This window comes from Erinaceus europaeus, chromosome 18 (genome assembly GCF_950295315.1).
Source record: "Erinaceus europaeus chromosome 18, mEriEur2.1, whole genome shotgun sequence".
NCBI classification, from domain to species: Eukaryota; Metazoa; Chordata; class Mammalia; order Eulipotyphla; family Erinaceidae; genus Erinaceus; species Erinaceus europaeus.
The window spans coordinates 25361016-25373118 of NC_080179.1; the positions used below are offsets into that span (position 1 = coordinate 25361016).

The 12103-nt window shown below is 38.4% G+C and overlaps 1 protein-coding gene across 3 annotated transcripts in view; it reads left to right on the forward strand.

Annotated features, from left to right (window-relative positions):
- The window catches only part of TTC21B (tetratricopeptide repeat domain 21B), a 74748-nt gene extending 70167 nt beyond the window's left edge, over positions 1-4581 (forward strand). For all 3 annotated transcript variants that reach the window (XM_007539324.3, XM_060177780.1, XM_060177779.1), the window contains 2 exons: positions 2018-2085; positions 4164-4581. In XM_007539324.3, the coding sequence (XP_007539386.1) occupies positions 2018-2085; positions 4164-4241 (146 nt within the window). In that variant the 3' untranslated portion in view covers positions 4242-4581. The remainder of the gene's footprint in view (positions 1-2017; positions 2086-4163) is intronic.
- Positions 4582-12103: the final 7522 nt, after the last annotated feature.

Consider the following 12103-nt stretch of genomic DNA (forward strand, 5'->3'; position numbering starts at 1 on the left):
GCGCAAAGCGCAAGGACCAGCATAATGATCCCAGTTCGAGCCCCCGGCTCCCCACCTGCAGTGGAGTCACTTCACAGGCGGTGAAGCATGTTTGCAGGTGTCTATCTTTCTCTCTCCCTCTTTGTCTTCCCCTCCTCTCTCCATTTCTCTCTGTCCTATCCAACAACGACAACATCATTAACAACAACAATAATAACTACAACAATAAAACAATAAGGCAACAAAAGGAAATAAATAAATATAAAAAAAAGAAAACTCTTAGAAACCTTTATAATAATATCAAGCTTGCTTCTCTGAAAAATACTGTTTTCACTTCTTCTGTATACATGTATGTATATGTTCATTTATATCAAAAATTGAAGTTATTTAATTTCTTTTTTATAATAAGATACAGAAATAGGAGAGAGAAGGATACCTGCAGTCTTCATAAAGCTTACCCCTCCCCCCTGCAGGTGGAGACCAGAGAACTTGAACCCAGATCCTTACATATGTAGTGTGTACACCTCACTGAATGTATCACCATCCATCTCCTATGTCTCTTGTTTTGTACTACTATATGATTATATCAGCTAATAATTCTTTTCAAGTATTTGTTTAAAAAAATTTTAAATGGTACTTTGACTAGAATGCAAAAGCAGCATTCAAATATCTCTATTTAACACTTTTAAGAGGTTTGAAATACTTAATTTATAATTGTATATTTGTTTTATACCATATATCCCTAGATTTATTTCGTACAATGCATGCCTTTATTACTCATTTTGTCACCTTAATTTATTCTTAAAGGGAAACAATAATCATTTGTGAATATCGTAAAACCTTCTTCTAGGAGCTGGACAGTGGCATACCCAGTGAAGCATGCATTGCTATGTGCTGGGACCCAGGCTCAAGCCTGCTCTCCTTACCTGCAGAGGGGAGGCTTCAGGAGCAGTGAAGCATGTGCACAGGCATCTGTCTTTCTCTTTCCATCATTATCAGCCCCTTCTCTCTCACCTATCAAATAAAATGAAAGAGGGAAGGGAGGGAGGGAGGGAGGGAGGAAAGGGAGGGGGAATTATGGCCATCAGCAACTGTGATTTGTAGTGCTGGCAACCAGTTCCAGTGATAACCCTGGTGATAAAGAAAGAAAGAAAAAGAAAGAGGAAGGAAAGAAAGAAAGAAAGAAAGAAAGAAAGAAAGAAAGAAAGAAAGAAAGAAAGAGAAAGAAAGAAAGAAAGGAAAGAAGGAGTAAATAGCCTAAATTATTCATATCTGAAACATGACATTTCAAATTCAGTAATTGTAATAATAATCACTAATCATTGATATAGAGTGTCTGATGATTAATCCACCTTCTGGGCACTGCCCTGCCTGTTGTGCCCTCTCACCATCCACTACTTTCTGTCCACTTAGTTTTCATATATCCCACTACTATTTTTAAAAGTATAATCTCCTCTACCTAAGTGTTGTGTCATCCTCCGTTGGTCTAGTGGGTGTGTTCTTAAGCCTTCAAATATTGGCAAGAGCCCACCTCCCTCCACTAAGTCTCTTATTATCTTGCTCTCTTGGCACTTTCTTACTTTCATAGCATGTATGTAAGTTTGCAATTTTTTTATTTAGTTGCATGACTAGTGTATTTTCTTCTTAACTAGAATGTAAACCTCTTGAGCATAGGAAGTACTTTGCATGCCTTGTTAAGTAAACTTACTCTGTAAATGAATAGCTTTATTGTCATTTTCTGCCTTCTGATGGATTTAACTATAATCCAAAATGAAAGAGATTTTCTAGGAAGTTACAAAAAGTTGTGGGTGACAGTCTTCTAACCCAGTGGTTTGTTAACTGTGTTTCTTTTTTCCAAATGCACACTGCTGCCTTTCTCCTTTTGTTTCACTCTGCTTTATATTATCTTATCATTTCTCTCTAACAGTACAGGCAACAGTTTGTACTAAGAGTTCTCTAATGAGTAAGCAAAGAACAGTAGTACTAGCAGTGTGCTCTATAAATGGTACTATACTATTATGGTGTTTTGTCTTACCAGGATACAAACTGGCGTTTAATTACCTAAAAGCAAAAAGATTTGTGGATGCAATTGACATATGTCATCAGGTAAGGCAGACTTTTTTAAAATTTCAGATGCAAAATTTCCAACTTTTAGTTGATCTCAAATGTACACAAATGCAGGCAGAAGATACAGTGTTTTGGTTAAGTGATTGATGAAATACATCTGGTGAAATATCTTTTCATAACCTAAAAATAATAGTTTTCTTAACTAAACATTTTATTTTTGTTTACATATGTCAATTTAAGAACAGACTCACAGATTAACACATTAAATATAACAATATTTAAGCCAAAATATATTTGAAGGTTGTTGTAAATTCTGTAAGTCATTATTCTGAAAAGAAATTCTTGTCAGTATGTCTAAGTCTGGTTATTAGAGAATTCAGATTTATGAACTAGAGATGTAAATATACCTTTAATTTAGAGCTACTCAATTGTATTTCTATAATGGCGCCCATACTAAATGAGTCTTGCTAAAATGACAAGTATTTAGATTGTAGTCTTGAAACTTGGGTTTTTATATATGCATAGTTCCACAGATATGAAATATGTGGCAGTATAGTAAATATTGTTAGAAGTTCCAAGAAAAGCTCCTTTAAAAGAATTATGTAATATCCCTTTTCCCAGACAGTTGTATAAGCAACATTATAGTAAGTACTTGACCTCGGTGAGTGCTATTGATTGCTTAATTTCTCTGTAAGACAATATTTCACCTTAAGGTTTAAGGGTGTAAGACTATATGTAAGACTATATGTTGTTATCATTTGTTGACTTAAAAAAACAAATGTGTTGCCACACCTTGACCTAATATGTCTGGAAATGTGTATATTTCAAAATTATTGTAGATAAATTTAATGTGTGCTCCCCATTAAAAATAAATCGGTAAGGAACTAGGAAGATAGTAAATGGTTATGCAAAAAAAAAAAAATTATACTTGAGACTCCAAGGTCCTAGGTTCAATCCCCAGCATCACTTTAAACAATATTTGAAGACTGCTCTAGTAAAAATAAAAATAAAACTCTGTGTTGGGCTAGCGTGGAGGTGCCTCTTCCCAGTGAGTACTCTCTGGGTTGGAGAAAACACGAGTGGAGCCAGCCTAGCTGCTACTCACTCAATGACTCGAGGGAGATGACTCATGAACAGACTCGTGATGGCGAGGCAATTCAATTCTTTATTGATCAGAGAGCCAAGGCTTTTAAAAGGCAGACCCGGAAGTGGCAAGTCAGAAATGGAAATGGTTAGGAAAGGGACAGAGAAAGGAAAAAGAGGGCTGGAAATAGTAGGAAATTCCTTAGCAACTGTTGTGAGGGTTTTAACTGGTAGGATTAATAATACCCTGCAGGCAGGGAGGGTCTTGAGGATAGAAAGAAGATAGATCAAAGTAATGGAATGGGTGGGGATTTTTCAGGCAAAACAATGATTATGTAGATAATTAGGGAGCAGGCCATAGTATCAGGAATGCAGGGTGCCTTTTGAGGCAGGGAGTCTGATAAGAGTAGAGGATGGATGTCCCCTCAAGTCAATCCCTGATCAACCACATCCTCACAATTTCCCAACAACTCTGTAAGGGTTTATTAAATGGCTTGAATGAATAATTAAACTGCAAAAAATATTTTAAATCATTGTATGCAATTATTTTCTGCAACTGATGTATTATGGAAGTAGTTCTATTTGTTATTTTACACATGTAATATTTATTTTCTTCTACTCTTACATAATTACTATGAATATTATATATTTAAAACATTGTTAAGCAACTGAGGAGGTGATACAGTAGGTAAAACCCTGGACTCTCAAGCATGAGGTTCCGAGTTCAGTGGATGACATTTTATGTGTCAGAATGATGCTCTAGTTCCTCTCTCTCTCTCTCTCTCTTCCCCCCTTCTCTCTCTCTCCTCTCATTAATCTTTTTTAAAGATATTACTGAGTCATAAAAAATTTGTATCTTAGATGCTACCTTTTAAAAGTGTTCTTGCAATTGTAGTATTAATACAATGAAATATCAAATGTAACTGTCATTTTTAATAAAATTTTAACTCCCCATTTCCAGATTAGTACTTACTAATTCTTGTGTTTCATGTTTTTATTTGGTATGTTTTTTATTTTCTTTATCTTTTATGCAGGTTCTTGAAGCACATCCAACTTACCCCAAAATCAGAAAAGATATACTTGATAAGGCTCGTACATCTTTAAGATCTTGATAATTATGTTAACTCATTCTGTTGGCTAAGTGAAGAAATTAAAGGAATCTGTGTTCTTCCAATTCAAAATAGACTTAAATAATACTGTTTAGAAGTATATTTTTCTTTCTCCAGCAGAGGCTGCTGTTGTACATAAAGAAGAATCTAAGTGTCAAGTGAATATTTTCTAATGGAAAAGTGATGAACTGGTGTGTTTTATTGGTTCTTTCAGGTGCAAAATTGGTGTCTCTGAGATAAGGATTATATCCCATTTATATAGAGGATATTGTGGTAAGATCTAAGTAATTTAAATATCCTGTGTCTTTTCTACAGAATAAAACTTTTTATTTCAACAAACATATTTAAATAGTGTTATTATTCTATGTTAAAATATTTAGTAATATTTCCTGTTGTCTCAGAGATTTGAGAAAATCCTTGTGATTTATGAAAAATGAAAACATTTTAATAGATATTTTGTAAATTTATGGTTTGACTCCTCTTAGAACTGAAAAGACATGCTAACTTTTGCAACATTAGTGTATGTTCTTAAACCACAGTGATCCTGGGTCCATACTCCCAGAGGGATAAAGAATAGGAAAGCTATCAAGTGTCCGTTGTGGCCAGATGCTGGGCTGCGCCACGGAGAAGAGAGAAGGTCCGGAGCAAATGGGGTACACTAATCTTTATTATAGGATGGGGGGGGTGGCTCAGGCCAAATGGAGTCAGCCAACAATGGCCATCCCTGCTACCTCACCACGGTGCAGGAAGGAGAAGGAGAGAGAGAGCCTAGAGCCCAGAGAGAGCCAAGGGGTGGGGGGGGAGTGAGAGAGCTTTTATTGGGCAACAACCAGGGGTGACGTGTGGGGGCAGGATTGGTTGAAGGGGGGCACTGCTAGGATTTTGCAGGGCGTGGTAAAACCTGGGGGCGGAGACTGCATCAGAATAATTCCTCAGCATCAGTCAAGGGAGGAGATGGGATACGGAGTTCTGGTGGTGGGAACTGTGTGGAATTGTACCCCTCTTACCCTATGGTCTTGTCAGTATTTCCATTTTATAAATAAAGTTTTAAAAAAGCTATAATCACAATCCTCAATTTTATTTGCATTTTCATAAATAGTAAATAGTATTAATCACTTTGTGATTCTATTTGTTTCTTTTAAGCCCCATTTTTGTTCCTGATGTCTCCTCCAATTTTCTAACATCTTAATCCCAGTTACATATTATAAATTCTAGCCATTCTTATTTTTTACCTAGTCTTTGTTTACTGACATTTCATGAAAAAAATTAATATTAATAGCATTCATGAAACATGTTATATATGTTAAAACATTTAATACCTAAGTCTTCTTATCTCTAAGTAAATATTATTTTGTTTTTACTTTTGAAACTCTAATAGATTCTTTTACTGTATAATTTGGAGAAAAAAATATCTGAGCTGGAATGAACATTGAAGAGAACATCATATAGCAGAATTCCTTCAGTAGTTCCAGTGAACCTGCATTGTGCAATACTAGGATTTTTAGAAACTAAATAAGTAAAGTAGAACATCTGTTCTCCCAATAAAACATTTCCCATCAGTTTCCCTACCTGTAAAATGTGAAGCTTTTATTTCTTAAGCAACAATACTCATGCTCACAATCTGAAGTAACTATCCCCTATCCCATCATTCTGTGCTATAGCATCTTCTTGAAGACCTTATTTGGCACTTACTCATTTCTTATATTTTTATCTTGTTCACAGTAAGGAAGCTGTTATAAATTTAATGCACTTTGACCATAAGCTAGCTAGTAATGTGAACCAGGTTCTCAGAGGTAATAGCATTTTCCTGCAGAAATGTAGCAGTTCTGAAAAGGTTTTATGCAGGGACAGGTATGAAAGCTAGGTTGAACTTTGCTCTAAGACACAGGTAGATAATGGAATCATTCTGGAAACCAAAAGACCAAAACCACTGACAATAACTCTCCTAGTCTGAAACCAGAAAGAACAAGTGAATAGCATTATAAACAGGATTATACAGTAGTGTGTGTGCGAGTAAATTGGCATTTTAATTTTGTTTTTATGGAAAGATTGGCAAAGATATAAGGAAACCAACACATTCATACTCTGCCGGTAGAAGTATAGGTGTAGCAAGGTCAGTATGTCAGAGGGAAGTAAGAACTTGTCTTTTGATGAACAACTCAAAGAAACTTAAACTTACTTTAGGAGATATTCAGAAATTGTCTTAAGGTTCTTTAATCTGAAAATTTAGTGTCACCAAAATAACTTGCTGTTTTTCTTTCTTCTGACTGCTACCAAAACGATTCACCATAATAAAGTGAAAGTTTCCCCTAAAAATGAAGTGACATGTAATCATCAATTTTTAAAAATTTTTTCTAAAAATAAAAAAAATGCTGTACACTCTAAAAAGCTAAATATAAAGCAAGAAACATTACTATTCACACATTATCAGTTTGCAAAATATACTTAAGTTGATGCATAAGCATAGTAAGCAAACCTGGGAGAAACTAACCCAATTTTAATAATCTTTACATCTGAGTGATGAAATAACAGATTTATATATGTTTCTGCCATTTTAGAATACAGCTACAGTGAAGGCATACACTGAAAATAGATAACTTAAACTGGCCTTGACCCTATAATGATCCTGGGTCCATGCTCCCAGCGGGATAAAGAACAGGAAAGCTACCAGGGGAGGGGAGGGAACACAGAGTTCCGATGGTGTTTAAACTCTTAAATATCCACACTTTACAAATTGTTTATACAAAATATAATCTGGTTTATGTCGTCTCAAAAGGAAAAAAAAAAAAGATTTTCAGGGCAGATAAAACACCGCCAGAAAAAAAATGATAAAAGAAGCAATAATAGTAATATGGCAGCCTATGTGATTCAGAAGTTGAGCATTTGCTTGGCATGCACAGAACCCTGGATTCAAGCCCCTCCAGAGTACATAAAAACAACAAAGAAAAATGAAAAATACAAATAGTATAAAGGTTATCTGGACTGTCACTAAAGACAATAGTCTTAGTAAGAAGAGAACATGGAGTTGAGTCAATATACAGTCTTGAACCCTAAAAAAAATTGAGCAAAATTTTAATAAAAACCCCCACTAAAAGTAATATGCATGTGGTCATAACTGAAGTCCTTTAGGTTAACAGTATGTATGTGCACTAAAAGTGACCTGAGTGACCCAAAGAAACAGGCCGAAGCTGAAAGCCAGTGCTTCGAGTTTTGCACCTGTGACTGTTGTTAAAATTTTCGGAAGCTCTTGCCGGGCGGGCTGGCTTCACGGGTGGGTAACAGAGACGCGGAGACAACGGCTGGGCAGGGAAGCTGTATTTCTTTATTCAGGAACAACGATTCACAAACTAAGACAAACTAATCACCAAACAGAACTCGGCTGTCTCTTTGCGGAGGCACAAGCACTCTCTCTCTTACTCTGGAACTAAGGAACCCAGGAACTCTGTCTCTCTGGCACTCTCTCTTACTCTGTAACCCTGAAACTCTCGAACTCAGGAACTCAGGAACTCTGGCACTCTCGAACTCAGGAACCCTCTCTCTTACTCTCGAACTCTGGAACTCTCGACTTAGGAACCCTCTCTCGGGGTTCCTTGGGGTGGGGCCAAGCAGGCCCGCGAAATTAATTGGACTGATCCAATTCTCTTGGGGGGGAGGGCTAGGACAAACCAATGTAAAGCATACGACATGTGACTGCATCCTTTGGAGGAAGAGGACCTCCTTTTCCCATGTGGAGAGTTTCCTTGTGAGTAACTGAAAATGAATTAAGATGAAGACTTTCATCTTTGGCAGTCTTTCATCTTTAAGTGTTAGCAACACTCTTTCCATCTAAATATTATAGGCATCATCAGTTATACAAATCCAATTGCAAGGAAAACTAAAAAACTAATGGGATTACATCAACTGAAAAGGCTTCTGCACGGCAAAAGAAACCACAACCCAAGCAAAGAGACTCCTTACAGAATGGGAGAAAAATCTTTATATTCCATACACCAAAGGACTAATGACCAAAATATAAAAAGAACACACAAAAATCAGCAAGAAAAACAAATGACCCCATCCAAAAATGGGAAGAGGATATAAACAGAACATTCACCTAAGAAGAGATCCAAAAGGCCAACAAACATGAAAAAAAAATGCTCCAAGTCATTGTCAGAGAAATACAAATAAAGACAACAATGAGATACCTACCACTTCACCCCTGTGGGAATGTCATGCATCAGAAACAATAGCAACAACAAATGCTGAAGAGGTTTTGGGGGTAAAGAAACCTGGAGGGAATGTAAATTGGTGGAAACCCTGTAGAGAGTGGGAAACTCCCAGAAGACTAGAAATGAACCTACCCCTATGGCCCTGCAATTCCTCTCCTGGGGATATATCTTAAGGAACAAAACACACACATCCAAAAAGATCTGTGTATACCTGTGTTCATAAAGCACAACTTGTAATAGCGCAAACCTGGAAGCAACTCAGGTGCTCAACAACAGATCAGTGACTGAGAAATTTGTAGTATATATACACATTGGAAGACTACTCAGCAACAAAAAATAATGAATTCATTTTCTTTACCTCTTTTTGGATGGAGCTTGAAGGAATCATGCAAACTGAGATAAGCCAGAAAGAGAAAGATGAATATGGCATGATCTCACTCAGAGACAGAAGTTCTTCTTCTTCTAGCGTTTGCCCTTCTTCCGTAGCCAGTCAACAGCGTCAGGTTGAGCCTGCTGTAAAGTTTTGAGACCTCCTTTGAATCTGGAGAGGTGGCAGTCGTTGACTATGTGGGTCATAGTCTGTCTGGAGCTGCAGGGGCAGTTCAGGTCGTCTCTGGCTCCCCAGCGATGGAACATAGCGGCACACCGGCCATGGCCTGTTCGATAGCGATTGAGGAGGGCCCAATCATAACGTGCTAGGTCAAAGCCGGGTTGACGCTTGCAGGGGTCTGTGATGAGGTGTTTGTTCTTTACCTCAGCTGACTGCCAACTCTGTTTCCAAGAGTCTGGAACAAAGAAGTTCAGTGTAGGCGTAGGAGACCAGATTGGATAACGAGATGTCAAGCGTTGGACAGGGTGGGCGAAGATATCCACGTATATTGGCAGGTCCGGTCGAGCGTAGACGTGGGAAATGAACTTAGATGATGCCACATCCCGACGAATATCTGGCGGGGCGATGTTGCTAAGAACTGGCAGCCATGGAACCGGGGTGGAATGGATGGTTCCAGAAATTATCCTCATGGAGGAATATAATTTGGAATCGACCAAGTGGACATGGGGGCTACGGAACCATCCTGGGGCACAGTATTCTGCAGTGGAATAGCATAATGCCAGAGATGATGATCGTAGTGTGGAAGCGCTCGCACCCCATGAGGAGCTGGCCAGTCTTGCAATGATGTTATTCCTCGCGCCCACCTTTGCTGCAGTTTTTATGAGATGTTCATGCAATGACAGGGTGCGATCGAGAGTAACGCCAAGATAGACTGGCTGGGCTTCATGCCGGATTCTCGTATCGCCAAGCTGCACATTAAGCTCATGCGAGGCTGAGGCATGGTGTAGATGGAAAACAGATAATACCGTTTTTTGCAGTGCTAGGGATTAGTCGCCATTTTTTACAGTAATCAGATATCAGAGACATGTCTCTCGTGAGTGTTTCCTCGAGGATGTCGAACTTGGATGCCTGTGTTGCACAGCAGATGTCATCGGCGTAGATGAACTTCCTTGAAGAAGTTTCTGGGAGGTCATTGATGTAAATATTAAATAGCGTAGGAGCCAGAACAGAGCCGTGGGGGAGGCCACTTGAGACAAGTCTCCATCTGCTAGACTTGTCACCCAGATGTACCCGGAATCTTCTGTTTTGGAGAAGAAACAATATAGTGTTGGCCACCCATGGAGGCAGGCATCTTGAGATCTTGACTAGGAGACCACGGTGCCAGACCGTGTCATAGTCTGCTGTGAGATCAACAAAGACAGCACCCGTCTTTAAATTCTTCTGGAATCCATTTTCAATGTAAGTTGAGAGGGCCAGGACTTGTTCGCAGGTAGATCTTCCTGGGCAGAAACCAGCTTGGGCAGGTGGTAGGAATTTCTCTGTAAGAGGAGAAATACGTGACAGAAGCAGCCTCTCAAGGAGTTTGTAACACACGGAGAGGAGAGAAATTGGTCTGTAGCTAGCAGCCAGTGTTGGGTCTTTCTTTGGTTTCAAAACTGCTATTATCTTCGCACGACGCCAAATTTTGCGTCGTTAAGAAAAATGAACAAAGAGCAAACACAAAACGGGACTTGCACTGCGTGTATTGTACCAAAAGTAAAGGATTCTGCTGGAAGGATGGGGGAGGGTTTTAGGTCCTGGTGCATGATAGTGGAGGAGAACCTAAGGGGGGGGGGGTTAGTGTTATGCAGAAAATAAGAAATTTTACAGATGTACTAACAACTGTATTTACTGGTGAGTATAACCCCTTAATATCCCCAATAAAAAAAATTAAATAAAAAATGTTTACATATAGAACTATGGATAAGAGAACAATAGAGAGGGAGTCGGGCTGTAGCGCAGCGGGTTAAGCGCAGGTGGCGCAAAGCACAAGAACCGGCATAAGGATCCCGGTTCGAGCCCCCGGCTCCCCACCTGTAGGGGAGTTGCTTCACAGGCGGTGAGGCAGGTCTGCAGGTGTCTATCTTTCTCTCCTCCTCTCTGTCTTCCCCTCCTCTCTCCATTTCTCTCTGTCCTATCCAACAATGACAACAACAACAATAATAACTACAACAATAAAACAACAAGGGCAACAAAAGGGAATAAATAAATTAAATTAAATATTTTAAAAAAAAACAATAGAGGTGCAGCTGCACAGAAATGTGATATTTTGGTTTTTGGTAGTAGTCGTAGAGTTATGTGAGCATCTTGAAATGCTTAAGGAGGCAAAAATAGAAATTGAAAATACAAGAGAAGAGAGGAAAACTGAATAGAGGGAAGGAGAGTTCTGGGGACATTTTTAGCAAATTTACTAGAAGGTTGTGTGATCTTTGTAAGGCAAGTGAATCTAAGCAAAATAACTGCAGAGGAGAGGTAGGGCATACAAAGGTGGCTGAGGCACTCTTATTCTAATTATCTCCCCACACTTCTATAATAAATAAAATGGACTCTGACCTGAGGGCAGTGTCACTCCTTCACATGCAAGGAATTTGGGGGCCTCTGTTTTTCTTGGGCTCTGAAGTATTTTTCACTTCCAGGTTCTTTGTGGCTGCTGGAAATCTGTCTGCCAGATTAGAGGGGGGTTACTGTAACATAGTAAATCATCGTTATGAGCAAAAGGGTGCTATCCACCTTCTAATACTCTTCTTAAGGACCAGATGTTTGCTACAGAAATGCTTCACTCCACAGTGTGCCTTACATTGCACATAAATGATTCTGGCACAATGCCCATAAAAGCAATTTGATCCCATAAATGAGGAAAGCTGAGTAATGAGCAGGTTCTTAAACGTCTTCCTTCCGAGTGGTATAACCCTAGAATCTGTGGCAATCCTTAAACAAGGCTGTTTTTAAATAGTGTGTATGGTATTTTTATCTCTCTTCAAACAAAATCTTTTGGCAATGTAAAAGAAACTGTTTTAAAGAACCATGAGGTTATTTTAAGTAGGTAATTACCCTTTCAGTTTCCGCCAAAAGGCAAACTAGTTTTATTTTAATGGGTAAGTGATCTAAGAGCTCATTTTAAAAAACAATAAAATAAAACAAATGAAAAAAGCGGTCAAGTATTCAGTAGTATCATCACCATGTGATAGGTGTTGTTTAAGTTAGCATTAAATGTTCTTTGAAAAACGCCAAGCTTAAACACTATGAAGAGGAAAAAAGTACTAAAGTGCTGAAAAGTTACACAAATG